General features: G+C 40.3%; 1 protein-coding gene across 5 annotated transcripts in view; it reads right to left on the bottom strand.

Moving 5' to 3' along the window:
• GANC (glucosidase alpha, neutral C) overlaps positions 1-14,867 on the bottom strand; it is an 80,576-nt gene that overhangs the window by 36,851 nt on the left and 28,858 nt on the right. For all 5 annotated transcript variants that reach the window (XR_009545266.1, XM_060174455.1, XM_007533620.3 and 2 more), the window contains 4 exons: positions 11,768-11,834; positions 3,681-3,777; positions 1,252-1,432; positions 874-1,027 (listed from right to left, as the gene is read on the bottom strand). Coding sequence is in view for 4 of the 5 variants with exons in the window: in XM_060174455.1 (XP_060030438.1) it covers positions 874-1,027; positions 1,252-1,432; positions 3,681-3,777; positions 11,768-11,834 (499 nt within the window). In the remaining variant the exon portion in view is untranslated. The remainder of the gene's footprint in view (positions 1-873; positions 1,028-1,251; positions 1,433-3,680; positions 3,778-11,767; positions 11,835-14,867) is intronic.

Genomic DNA, 14,867 nt, shown 5'->3' with positions numbered 1-14,867 from the left:
CTCCCCATCCTCTCTCAATTTCTGTCTGTCCTATCTAATAAAAATCAGGGGAAAAAAACCAGGAAGAAATGGCTGCCAGGAGCAGTGGATTTATAGTGCAGGCACTGAGCTCCAGCATAACCCTGGAGGCAAATAAATAAGATAAGATAAAATGCCCTAGTGCTATTGCCAGTGGCTTAGTTTAGTGGAGAATAAACCAGAAAACTTAGGCTGGGATATGGGTCATCTGATATGAAGGAAGAGAAAAGGCTTAGAAGCTCCAAAGAAGGCTCTAAAGATATTCAGGATTAGAACTGGAGTGTTCTAGACCTAGTGTAATGCAACTGAGCTGAATGAGAAGACAGTAAGTGCCGGGCTAGCTTTTCAGAGTGGGAGACAGACGACCAGGGACTCATGGCTGAGTTGAGAACGCAGTTTAATCTTTATTGAGCGGGAATGCAGTGCAATCTATCTAATCCCAATTCATTAGAAAACTTGTCCTTTATATCTCCTGAGGTGGATGTGTCAGGTCGGAAGAGGAAGTACGTAGGATAGGGGGTGGGGATAAGGAAACAGCACATGCACTCAGAAGTATCATGCTTGCATCTAACCAGTGGGGATTAAACCAATGCCCTGTAGGCAGGGCGGGTCTCAGGTAAAGCAGTGATTATGTAAATAGACTACAGCGTTAAGCAATGCAAATGAACCTAACATGATGATCAAAACAGAAGGGGTCTTAGAAGCAGAATTAGAAGCAGACCAACAAGTAAGAACAGAGAGCTTGTTTCTATAAAGGCCTGGGTAAGGTGCTTGAACAAATACCAGCTTTCAGTGATGGAGCATGGGGTAGAGGAAATAAAATGACTAGAGGCTGGCATTTCCCTACGCAGGTACCTGTAAGGTAGGAGTACTGCTTAAAGACATCAGTAGGTGTGGGTCCTGTCAGCAGAAAAACATCAATGATTCCACTCTCTGACATCCAGTGCACATCAGTTCGAATTTTGACCTTTTGTTCAGCAGCCACTGGGCCCATCTGGGGTGGCATGGGCTAGAAAAGGAATGGAATGAAGGTCTAAAAAAGTGACTTCTCACCTAAAACACCCATCCATCCACATGTGAGTTCTTCTGGTAGATATTATTCGTAGTCAATGTTTTTACTGCATCGATTCTGATGGCAGACAGCTGCCACTACAAAGCGCAGCTCTCTGGCTACATTGCTCTGGCTCTGCGTCTTCTGAAAGTAATGACATACTGCTGTGATGCAGATCTCACCTCTACTGCCTCCTCTGTGTTGATCTCCACTAATGTTTCTGAGGCATTCAGCCAGAAAATGCCCAGCGTCCTGCCCCGCTTGTGGGCCATAAGATAAGGCACTGATCCATAAAGACCCAGCTTGTCATGCAGTTTATATCCATAAACATCCAGGTTATAGAGACGGTAAGCACTCTCATTGCTGAAACACACAGAAAAGGATTACCATTCGTTGCCATCACCGATGCACATATTACTGTCTATTTTTATTTTTTATGTTTACTTTTTTATTGGATAGAGACCGTCATAAATCAAGTGGGAAGGGAGAGGTAGAGTGGAAGAGAGACAGAGAGTCACCTGCAGCACTGCTTCACCACTCACAAAGCTTTCCCCCTACAGGTGGGGCGAGGGGCTCGAACCTGGGTCCTTGTGCAATGTAACGTGTGCACTTAACTAGGTGCACCACCACCTGGTCACCACATATTATCAATGTATAGGACAGTTCCATTCTTTTTAAAATTATTCTTTTTAAAATTAAATTAAATTTATTATTTATAGAGACAGAGACATTGACAGGAGGGGGGATAGAGAGGGAGAGAGACAGAGAGACACCTGCACCTTTATTTCACCACTGGAGAAGCTTTCCCTCTGCAAGTGGGAACCAGGGGCTTGAATCCAGGTCCTTGCACACTGTAGTGTGTGCCCTTAACCAGGTGAACCACTGCCTGGCCCCTGACAGTTCCATTCTTCACTGCATACACTTGGATCCTATGTATCTTTCAAAGCTCAACTTGACTAAGGTTTGGACTAAAGGTTTCCTGGTCCAACCTGGAAACATATAATCCTCCATTGATTTCATTGATTTGTCTTTTTTTTTTTTTGCCTCCAAGGTTATCACTGGGGCTTGGTGCCTACTCTACGAATCCACTGCTCCTGGAGGTCATTTTCCCCATTTTTGTTGCCCTTGTTGTTATTGTTGTCATTATTGTTGTTACTGCTGTTGTTCTTGGATAGGACAGAAATTGAGAGAGGAGGGGAAGACATAGAGGGAGAGACTAAGACAGACACCTGCAGAGCTGCTTCACCATTTGTGAAGCAACCCGGCGTGTGGGAGGAGAACCAGGGGCATTAACCATGATTAGGCTGGTCCCTGCGCTTTGTGCCATGTGTGCTTAACCTACTGCGCTACCGCCCGGCCCCCATCTTGTATGTTTTTATGTAACAACCGATATACATAGTCTCATATTTTAGATATCTTTTCTGTGATATCTTGTGAGAAGGAAGAACTCTTTCCTGTGAATTTTCTAGAATAGCAAGTATACACGTGTGTGTCACTGAGAAATTTTGTGATTTCTTCTTGCCACTAAAACAAACAAATAAACATAGAGTCCAAACATGCTTCAGGGTGTTGAAAAGAGAAATTGGGCTGGGCTGGGATACAGAACTTGGCTTGGTATGGAAACAACCTGGCTTTTGGTGCACATCCTGTCAGGGAAACAGTATCTGAATCTGGCAACCTGACTACACTCTTTCTCTCTGGTTTTGCTTCCTCTTACTCTGATGCCTTTGACATTTGTCAGCAACACTAGTTAGAAACTATCTCCTGATGGTTTCTATGCTTGTCCATCCTTTGTCTCAGTATCCTTTTTTTTTTTTTTGTTAAAAGGTGAGTGTGTTTTTTGCACTGTATATTCTCCCAGGATTCCAAGGGAAGGTCTTGAGAGAGGAAAGGTAGACTTATACAAGTTGTATGGTGAACATATGCCCCGTTTCAACAGCAGCTCATATTTTCATTTCTATAGGTTTAGATTCAACACATTTAAAAATATTTTATTTATTTGTTGGATGGAGACAGAGAGAAATTGAGAGAAAAGACAGAATCACTAGCAGCACTGCTTTACTGCTTAGAAAGTTTTTCCCCTGCAGGTGAGGGCCAGGGGCTTCCTTGAGCATTGTAACATGTCAGCACTAAATTTTTAATAGTTATCTAAAGTTTTCCAAAAATAAACTAAGAAATTAAGACCATGGCTTTGAGTGATTGTTCAAGGAAAGATCTTAGAGATCCACAAGCAGTGTTAGGGAACAGAGAGACCAGACCCATGTCAGCACTAGCTTAGTCATTTTACACATTTTTTTTTTTTGTCCAAACTTCTCAAATCCAGAGCCTCATAGAAGAACCCATTTTAGGTTGACCAGGATATAGTTCGTCCAGTCAAGTGCAAGGACCAGGTTCGAACTTCCAGCCACCACATGGGAGCACCATGCTAAGAGGATGCTTCAGGGGCAGAGCAGCAGTGCTGTGATGATGTCTCTCCTCTCTCTCTCTTTCTTCCTCTCCATTTGCCACTATCTAAAAAAGAGTCTTTGGAGAATGGGAGAGTAGTGCAGACACGAATTCCCAGCAAAAACCATGGTGGCAAAAGGAAAATAAACATTTGTTTCCACCTTACCCTGTATTTTTAAGTTGGTGCGATTCTGCATGTTGTGGGATTCCATACAGATGCTCAAATCCATGCAAGGAGAAATCCAAACCAATGGAGGTGGGACCTGTAATGATCAAAATGCTGAATTTTGATTCTCATGGGGGGGATGATTAAGTAAGTACATTTCGTTAACTATGAATGTAGCAAGAGGACTAGACTAAGAGTTGGAAGACCCGAGATATATCACTGATATCACTGATCAATCAGCAAATATAGATAGTAGTTCAAATATGGATGTTATTAGGGATAAAAAAAAATGCCCAAAGCAAAGCCCTGGTCCATTATTAGTTATGCTTCCCTTGCTACATTTCTATTTGTAATTTATGGGTTAAATTTTTATTTTTATATTTATTTATTTATTGCCTCCAGGGTTTCTGCTGGGGCTCAGTGCCTGTACCACTGTTCCTGGAGGCCATTTTTCCACATTTTTGTTGCCCTTGTTGTTGTCGTTATTATTATTGTTGTCATTGCTGTTGTTGGACAGGACAGAGAGATGAAAAAGGAGGGGAGACAGAGAGGGGGACAGAAAGACAGACACCTGCAGACCTGCTTCACCACTTGCAAAGTGACCCCCATGCAGGTGGGGAGCCGGGGGCTTGAACCGGGATCCTTATGCCTGCCCTTGCGCTTTGTGCAATGTGTGCTTAACCGCTGGGTTCAATTTTTTTTTCTTGCTCTGTACAGTGATTGTTATGCCAAGGAAACCAGTAGGACTTTTCCTGGTTCCTCAAAATACCTCAACTTTGATTCGACGTCCGGAGGCGGAGCTACTAGCAGCAGATCGCTTTCTCTCCTCTCCTCTCCTCTCCCGGATCAACTAGGAATACCAAAGGAGACCACCCGGACCGAAAACAAGACAGGACTATAATGACCACAGGAACCCAGTAAATCACCCGTGAGTACAAACACGCGTGGCTGGTGATAGAGAGGAGAGAGGGGCCTAAGGAGAAATTAAGTGACTGCTAACAGTTCGACAGTTTGTCAGTGGAGACACCACCTCCAGTCTGCTCCACCAACAAGGGGACAGCTGAAGGGAGGAAAGGACTCCCCAGAGACTCACCAAGTACAACTCTGAGTCTCCATTGCTACTACCCTCAGAATCTGGAGCAGCAACAGGGAGGGACACCAGGGCACAGAGATCTAACCGGGAAACTCAGGAGAAGACCTATACCTCGGTGGCATAGCTGAAGGGCTGTGAAAGTCTCTTTGCATAACCACTGCATTAGCTCTGCCACACCCTGCTTTATCTCTTGGTCAGGAGTCATTGATTAAGCCAAGAAGCCTATTGATAGTTTAAAAGCCCTCAGGCTACCATAGCCTACAGGGGAAAAAAAAAAGGCTTTTACACCACTGAACTCCAACTCAGGGATTGAAAAACCTCTTAACTTATATAAAATGGTTAAAACAACAAGAAAAAATAATGGAGACTCGAACCAGGACAAGAGTCCAGCTAAAAGTCCTCCAGAGGGCGAAACACAAAACAACGAGTTCAACATGCAAACATTAGCTAAGGAAATAATAACAGGAGTGAGTAAAGAATTTGAAAAAATTGTAATCAGAACTGCAGGAACAACAAATGAGAATATGGAAGAAAATTCTAATAATCTCATGGTTATTAGAGAGCTGAAAGCTGAAATTGCTGAGCTAAGAAGGCAACTAGCTGAACAAGCTAAAACAGTATCAGAGCAGGGCAACAAAATAGATGAACTCCAGAAAGCAGTAGAGGGCAGAGAGAATAGAATCAATGAGGCTGAAGACAGAATTAGCAAGATTGAAGATGAATTAGAGACAACTAAAGAAGAAGTAAGAGATCTCAAAAAGAGATTAAGAGATGCTGAAAACAACAACAGAGTCCTATGGGATGACTTCAAAAGAAACAATATACGCATTATTGGCTTACCAGAGGAAGAAAGAGAAGGGGAGGAAGAAAGCGTTCTCCAGGCCATAATAGCTGAAAATTTCTCTAGTCTAGACAACACCAAAGACATAAAGATTCAAGAAGCCCAGAGGGTCCCAAACAGAATTAACCCAGACCCAAAGACACCAAGACATGTCATACTTAGATTGGAAAGGAATAAGGATAAAGAAAGGATCCTCAAGGCTGCAAGAGAAAAACAAAGAGTCACCTACAAAGGAAAACCCATAAGATTAGCAGCAGACTTCTCCATACAAACACTACAGGCCAGAAGAGAATGGCAAGATATCTATCGAGTGCTCAATGAGAAAGGCTTTCAGCCAAGAATACTATATCCTGCTAGATTGTCATTCAGACTAGATGGAAGCATCAAAACCTTCTCAGACAAGCAACAGTTGAAGGAAGCAACCATCACCAAGCCTGCCTTGAAAGAAGTTCTGAAAGGTTTCCTATAAACAACCAGACCACCACAAATAGAACATATATCAAAACACTCTAAAACTCTACAAGAATGGCGTTAAAATATCTTCAATCTTTGATATCAATAAATGTGAATGGCCTGAATTCACCTATTAAAAGACACAGAGTAGGAAGATGGATCAGAAAACACAACCCAACAATATGTTGTCTACAGGAAACTCACCTAACGCAACAAGACAAACACAGACTTAAAGTGAAAGGATGGAAAACTATCATTCAAGCCTAACGCAACAAGACAAACACAGACTTAAAGTGAAAGGATGGAAAACTATCATTCAAGCCAATGGCCCACAAAAAAGGGCAGGAACAGCTATTCTCATATCTGACATGATAGACTTTAAAATACATAAGATTAAAAAAGATAGGAATGGACACTACTTAATGCTCAGAGGATCAGTCAATCAAGAGGACTTAACAATTATTAATATCTATGCACCCAATGAGAAGCCATCTAAATACATCAAACTTCTACTGAAAGAGCTACAGCAATATATTAACAGTAACACAATCATAGTAGGGGACTTCAACACCCCACTCTCTCAACTTGACAGATCATCCAGGAAGAAAATCAGTAAAGACATAAGGGAGCTAAATGAAGAGATAGATAAACTAGAACTATTGGACATTTTCAGAGTCATTCATCCCAAGAAACTGGAATACACATTTTACTCAAATCCACATGGATCATTCTCAAGGATAGACCATATGTTAGGCCACAAAGACAGCATCAGCCTATTCAAGAGCACTGAAATCATCCCAAGCATCTTCTCAGACCACAGTGGAATTAAACTAACACTTAACAATCAACAAAAGATTAGTAACAGTGCCAAAATGTGGAAGCTCAACAGTACACTTCTTAACAACTTCTGGGTTAAAGAGGAAATCAAAGAAGAAATCAAAATGTTTCGAGAGTTCAATGAAAATGAAGACACAAGCTATCAAAATATTTGGGACACAGCTAAAGCAGTCCTAAGAGGGAAGTTCATAGCTATACAAGCACACATTAGGAAACAAGAAAAGGCACAAATAAACAGCCTGATTGCACATCTTAAAGACCTAGAAGAAGAACAACAAAGGAACCCTAAAGCAACCAGAAGGACAGAAATTACTAAAGTTAGGGCAGAAATAAATAACATTGAGAATAGGAAAACCATACAAAAGATCAATGAAAGTAAATGTTGGTTCTTCGAAAGAGTAAACAAAATCGACAAGCCTTTAGCCAGACTCACAAAACAAAAAAGGGAGAAGACCCAAATAAATCGGATAGTCAATGAAAGAGGAGATATCACAACAGACACTGCAGAAATTCAACATATCATGCGAGGCTTCTATGAACAACTATATGCCACCAAATTAGAGAACCTGGAAGAAATGAATGATTTCCTAGATACCTACCAACTTCCAAAACTAAGTAAAGAGGAAGTGGATAATATGAACAGGCCCATCACAGCTAATGAAATTGAAACAGTTATCAAAAATCTCCCCAAAAATAAAAGTCCTGGACCAGATGGTTTTACAAATGAATTCTACAAAACTTTCAAAGAAGAACTAATACCTCTACTTTTAAAAGTCTTCCAGAAGATTGAAGACACTGGAATACTCCCTGCCAGCTTCTATGAAGCCAACATCACCCTGATACCAAAAGCAGACAGGGACACAACCAAAAAAGAAAACTACAGACCAATATCTCTGATGAACATAGATGCGAAAATATTGAACAAAATTCTAGCCAACCGGATACAGCAGTATATCAAAAAGATTGTTCATCATGACCAAGTGGGGTTTATCCCAGGCATGCAAGGTTGGTTTAATATACGTAAATCAATCAATGTGATCCACCACATCAACAAAAGCAAGACCAAAAACCACATGGTCATATCAATAGATGCAGAGAAAGCCTTTGACAAAATACAACATCCCTTTATGATCAAAACACTACAAAAAATAGGAATAGATGGAAAATTCCTGAAGATAGTGGAGTCTATATATAGCAAACCTACAGCCAACATCATACTCAATGGTGAAAAACTGGAAGCATTTCCCCTCAGATCAGGTACTAGACAGGGCTGCCCACTATCACCATTACTATTCAACATAGTGTTGGAAGTTCTTGCCATAGCAATCAGGCAGGAGCAAGGAATTAAAGGAATACAGATTGGAAGAGAAGAAGTCAAACTCTCCTTATTTGCAGATGACATGATAGTATACATGGAAAAACCTAAGGAATCTAGCAAGAAGCTTTTGGAAATCATCAGGCAATACAGTAATGTGTCAGGCTATAAAATTAACATTCAAAAGTCAGTGGCATTCCTCTATGCAAACACTAAGTTAGAAGAAATTGAAATCCAGAAATCAGTTCCTTTTTCTATAGCAACAAAAACAATAAAATATCTAGGAATAAACCTAACCAAAGAAGTGAAAGACTTGTATACTGAAAATTATGAGTCACTACTCAAAGAAATTGAAAAAGACACAAAGAAGTGGAAAGATATTCCATGTTCATGGGTTGGAAGAATTAACATCATCAAAATGAATATATTACCCAGAGCCATCTACAAATTTAATGCTATCCCCATCAAGATCCCAAGCACATTTTTTAGGAGAATAGAACAAATGCTACAAATGTTTATCTGGAACCAGAAAAGACCTAGAATTGCCAAAACAATCTTGAGAAAAAAGAACAGAACTGGAGGCATCACACTGCCAGATCTCAAACTATATTATAGGGCCATTGTCATCAAAACTGCTTGGTACTGGAACATGAACAGACACACTGACCAGTGGAATAGAATTGAGAGCCCAGAAATGAGGCTCCACATGTATGGACATCTAATCTTTGACAAAGGGGCCCAGACTATTACATGGGGAAAGCAGAGTCTCTTCAACAAATGGTGTTGGAAACAATGGGTTGAAACATGCAGAAGAATGAAGCTGAATCACTGTATTTCACCAAATACAAAAGTAAATTCCAAGTGGATCAAGGACTTGGATGTTAGACCAGAAACTATCAGATACTTAGAGGAAAATATTGGAAGAACTTTTTTCCGCATAAATTTTAAAGACATTTTCAATGAAACGAATCCAATTACAAGGAAGACTAAGGCAAGTATAAACCTATGGGACTACATCAAATTAAAAAGCTTCTTCACAGCAAAAAAAACCACTACCCAAATCAAGAGACCCCTCACAGAATGGGAGAAGATCTTTACATGCCATACATCAGATAAGAGTTTAATAACCAACATATATAAAGAGCTTACCAGACTCAACAACAAGACAACAAATAACCCCATCCAAAAATGGGGGGAGGAATTGGACAGAATATTCACCACAGAAGAGATCCAAAAGGCCGAGAAACACATGAAAAAATGCTCCAAGTCTCTGATTGTCAGAGAAATGCAAATCAAGACAACAATGAGATATCACTTCACTCCTGTGAGAATGTCACACATCAGAAAAGGTAACAGCAGCAAATGCTGGAGAGGATGTGGGGTCAAAGGAACCCTCCTGCACTGCTGGTGGGAATGTCAATTGGTCCAACCTCTGTGGAGAACAGTCTGGAGAACTCTCAGAAGGCTAGAAATGGACCTACCCTATGACCCTGCAATTCCCCTCCTGGGGATATATCCTAAGGAACCCAACACATCCATCCAAAAAGATCTGTGTACACATATGTTCTTGGCAGCGCAATTTGTAATAGCCAAAACCTGGAAGCAACCCAGGTGTCCAACAACAGATGAGTGGCTGAGCAAGTTGTGGTATATATACACAATGGAATACTACTCAGCTGTAAAAAATGGTGACTTCACCGTTTTCAGCCGATCTTGGATGGACCTTGAAAAAATCATGTTGAGTGAAATAAGTCAGAAACAGAAGGATGAATATGGGATGATCTCACTCTCAGGCCGAAGTTGAAAAACAAGATTAGAAAAGAAAACACAAGTCGAACCTGAAATGGAATTGGAGTATTACACCAAAGTAAAAGACTCTGGGGTGGGTGGGTGGGTCGGGAGAATACAGGTCCATGAAAAATGATGAATGAAATAGTGGGGGTTGTATTGCTAAATGGGAATCTGGGGAATGTTATGCATGTAAAAAAAAAAAAGAAGTAGAAACGCAAAGCAGAAATTGACTGAGTTTGGAGTATGGCACCAAAGTAAGAAAGCAGAAGTATACTAGAGTTTGCAGTGAGTACCTCCCTAATACTTCCTCTCCACTTTTCCAAGCTTTGGGTCCATGATTGCTCAACAATTTGTTTGGCTTTGTATGTTAACTCTCTTTTCAGTCACCAGGTTCCAGGTGTCATCAGGATGCTGGCCAGACTTCCCTGGATTGAAGACACCACCAATGTGTCCTGGAGCTCAGCTTCCCCAGAGACCCATCCTACTAGGGAAAGAGAGAGGCAGACTGGGAGTATGGACCGACCAGTCAACGCCCATGTTCAGCGAGGAAGCAATTACAGAAGCCAGACCTTCTACCTTCTGCAACCCTCAATGACCCTGGGTCCATGCTCCCAGAGGGATAGAGAATGGGAAAGCTATCGGGGGAGGGGGTGGGATATGGAGATTGGGCGGTGGGAATTGTGTGGAGTTGTACCCCTCCTACCCTATGGTTTTGTTAATTAATCCTTTCTTAAATTAAAAAAAAAAAGAAAACAACTTAAAAAAAAAAATTTATTATTCCCCCCAAAAAAAAAAAAAGGAATCTGGGGAATGTTATGCATGTACAAATTATTGTATTTACTGTTGAATGTAAAACATTAATTCCCCAATAAATAAATAAATTATAAAATAAAAAAAAATACCTCAACTTTATGCTTAAAGATAAACACATCTTCTTTAACCAAAAGCTAAGTCTTTTATTTAACAATTATTTTAGAGACTTAAAATGAAGTCCTCAGTGAAAATATCTGACATCAAATAGTCCTTATGTGAAAAAGTTTACAGAAAGGGAATCTACAGGGTAGGGGGGAGGGGAATATTTCACTTTTACAGAGAGGAGAGCCCACGCTAATTTCCCTCTTCCAGACCCTCATTTGTAAGATACAATGTCAGTCTTCCCTCTTAAATAAGGTTATAGTCATAGATGCTATTGACAGAACAGGAAGGTTAAAGGAGTTAGGATGTTATTGACAAAGTAGGAAGGAAAGAGGAGGAAAACATTTTTTTCAAAGTATGTAAATTCTAAGTATAAGAAAGGTGTCTCCTCAAAATACAAACTGACCCCCCACACACACACCCTGCTGGCTCACCATAAGCTTGGTGAGAAATGTCACAGATGGCCAGGCAATTTTTATTTTAATTTTACTTTATTTATTTATTTTAACCTCCAGCGTTATCCCTGGGGGTGGGTGCTTGCACTATGGATCCACTGCTCCTGTGGCCATCTTTTTAATTTTTTGGATAGGACAGAAAGAAATTGAGAGGGGAGGGAGGTGTAGAGAGGGAGAGAGACAGACACCTGCAGACCCGCTTCACCACTTGTGAAGCGACCCCTGGCCTCTTGCAGGTGGGGAGCAGGGGGCTCGAACTGGGGGTCCTTGCGCTTCGTACTATGTGCATTTAATCTGGTGCAACACAGCCCTGCCCCACCAGGTGACTTTTAAACCATGACATATTTTGGAAAGATGTTTTAATACTACATCAGTTTCACTTTTTACCATTAGCCTTGATATCCACAAATTTTCCAAATTTCTCTTCCCACAGGCCCAGGTCGTCTTGATTTTCCTGTAGGTACCAAAAGAAGCAAATACAGTTTCTAAATTGCCGCCAGTGTTACTACAATTGTATCTTTTTAAAAAGTATTTATTTATTTATTCCCTTTTGTTGCCCTAGTTGTTTTCTTGTTGTAGTTATTATTGTTGTCGTCATTGTTGGATAGGACAGAGAGAAATGGAGAGAGGAGGGGAAGACAGAGAGGGGAGAGAAAGACACCTGCAGACCTGCTTCACCGCCTGTGAAGGGATTCCCCTGCAGGTGGGGAGCCGGGGGCTCAACCAGGATCCTTCCTCCAGTCCTTGGCTTTGCGCCACATGCGCTTAACCCGCTGCGCTACCGCCCGACTCCCTACAATTGTATCTTTTAACTGGATTAGTAAAAAATCTTGACTGAGAGAATGAATTAATGTTTTACAATGTTCATATATTTAACAAGTCAGATTGTACTTTCAGTAAATGATAACAGTTTTCCTTACGAACTCCAGTTGGCAAGAATATTTTTTCATTATGGTCAAATATATATAGAGTTTATCATCTCAGGCATCAAACATTATTTATTTATTTTTGCCTCCAGGGTTTTTGCTGGGGCTCGGTGCCTGTACTACGAGTCCACTGCTCCTAGAGGCCATTTTTCCCACTTCGTTGTCCTTGTTGTTGGATAGGACAAAGAGAAATGGAGAGAGGAGGAGAAGACAGAGAGGAGGTGAGAAAGACAGACACCTGCAGACCTGCTTCACCGCCCTTGAGGCAACCCTCCTGCTGATTGGGAGCCAGCAGCTGGAGCCTGGATCCTTGTGCTGGTCCTTGGGCTTTGCGCCATGTGTGCTTAACCCGTGGCACTACTGTCTGGCCCCGCATCTCAGGCATATTACAGTGCATAACCATCATCACCATCTATTTACGGAAATTTGACATCTCCCTAAAATTGAACCTCCACACTATTAAATAATAACTTCCCATACCTCCCCCCTCCTCCCAATTTCTGGCAAACACCATTCTACTTCTGGTTCATATGATTTTGATGACTCTAGATAATCGCATATAATTGAAATCATATATACTTTGCCCTTTTATGACTGATTTATGAGTATAATATCTTCAAGTTTCATCTATTTTGTGCTTGTCTCAGGGCTTCCCTTTTGGTGTTAAGTAATATTTCACTTCTGTAGTTATGTCCTACTTCCCATTATGTATTCCTAGTCAGAGTGGATTGGAACTGTTTCCACCTTTTGGCTACTATGAATATGGCTGCTCTGGACAGTGTGCACACAAATACTTGTTTGAGTGCTTGGCATCATTTTGGGGTATTATGTCTGTTAAGTGGCATCACTGGGTTATATTTTATTCTGACTTAATTTTTTTCAGCCTGGGGTCTTTTGTTGTTCTCAAACTGTTTTAATATTTAAATATCATTCTGTAAGTCAAAATGATATGAAATCACTTTGAAAAATGTAGCCTTTACAGCTATAAGCTTTTTTTAAATTATTATTTTAATTACAAACATGTGAGGCAGACATTTTGAGTCAACTAACTTAAATCTGTTTTGAGAACCCCCGAAGCAAAAGATTTGTTTGGTCTGTGATGAGCTCTTTCCCTCAAGATGTGAAGTCAGCTTGGTGGAGGTGACTGTTCAGCTTCATAACATTTTGGTTTAGAGCTATAAACTTAACCAGTTTTACAAAAATCGACTTTATTACAGTAAAAAGTTTAAAAGATGGTGTGAGTAAAATGTAAATTTCTCTGAAGCACACCCTTTGCCTATTTCTAGTTGTTTCTGTATAAGTAAAGCTTCAGTAAACTGAGGTTATCTTTTTTTAAAAAAAAAAATCACACCTGAGTTAATTAATTAGCTAATTAATTAATTTTCCACCAGAGCACTGACTGATCAGCTCTGGCTTCTAGTGGTGTGGGGATTGAACTTGGGACTTTGGAGCCTCAGGTGTGAAAAATCTTTTTTTTATATAACCATCACACTATCTCCCTTGCCACACCTGAACTTTTAATGTAGTGATTATTATCCTGGAGCTTATAAATGAGTCTTAGAGCTTGTGAACTCCCTCACACAAGGTGGCATTTTTCTACACTGATGGTTCATAGTTTTCATCAGATTCCTGCAAGAGATCTGTGGCTCAGAACACTATCTATCTAGAAGTCTTCCTATAACTGATGTGACATATTGTCATAAATCTGTGTGTGACTGTCTTATTTGTATTTGTCTTATGTGTATTTCTCTTATTTTCTCACATGGAAATGGAAAAATTATTATTCTCTCACACCCATCAGCACAGGTCATTTCTAAAGAGGAAAAAATATTTGTCTTATTACTTCTATCCTGGAAGTGGAATCCATCAATCCTGCTGGCCATTACTATTAGGGCTCTTTTGAAGATGCATGTGGCTTGGATGATGATGGGAAATTTCTGAACTGTCCATTCTTCATAACTAAGCCAAAATAAATTTTTAAAAATAGGAATGATACTATGAGTCTAATCTGCTTATAAAGCCTTTCCTTGTTTTTATTTTGCTTCTAGGATAAAACCCCAAAGATCAGCATAGCTTAGAAGAATATATGTGCCCTGGTATTGGGTAATTTGATTTAGTCACTGACATATAGCCAATTCTTTATTCAGTATCTGGCTCAACAATTATGTTGGATAAAAGAATCACTATAAGATTCTTCCTAGATTGCTCCAGCATTTCACTCTAGCCTTGATAGAAAGCTAAAAGATACACCTTCATATATTCTCTTCAAATGTGGCCCTTCTTACCTCAAGATCTTTGAATATGCAACTCCCTTTACCTGGAACTTTTTGACTTGCTAAAGTATCCGCATGCATCAGTTTCTGCTTTAACATGATTTAAGTTGACTCTCATTAAGGTGAAGAGCCTTGTTGTATCCTTCCGCAGCACTCTCCGTAACCCTTCCAATGCTCCTAATTACTTAGCGTCTGACTTTCCCAGTAGGTTCTAAGCCTCATGAGGGTAGACTGGGATTTGTTTTATTTGCTGCTGATTCTTTGTCTCCTGTAATATTTTTTTAAGAT

Source organism: Erinaceus europaeus, chromosome 16, assembly GCF_950295315.1.
Source record: "Erinaceus europaeus chromosome 16, mEriEur2.1, whole genome shotgun sequence".
In the NCBI taxonomy this organism is placed as follows: domain Eukaryota; kingdom Metazoa; phylum Chordata; class Mammalia; order Eulipotyphla; family Erinaceidae; genus Erinaceus; species Erinaceus europaeus.
This window is presented reverse-complemented; position numbering and strand designations above follow the sequence as displayed.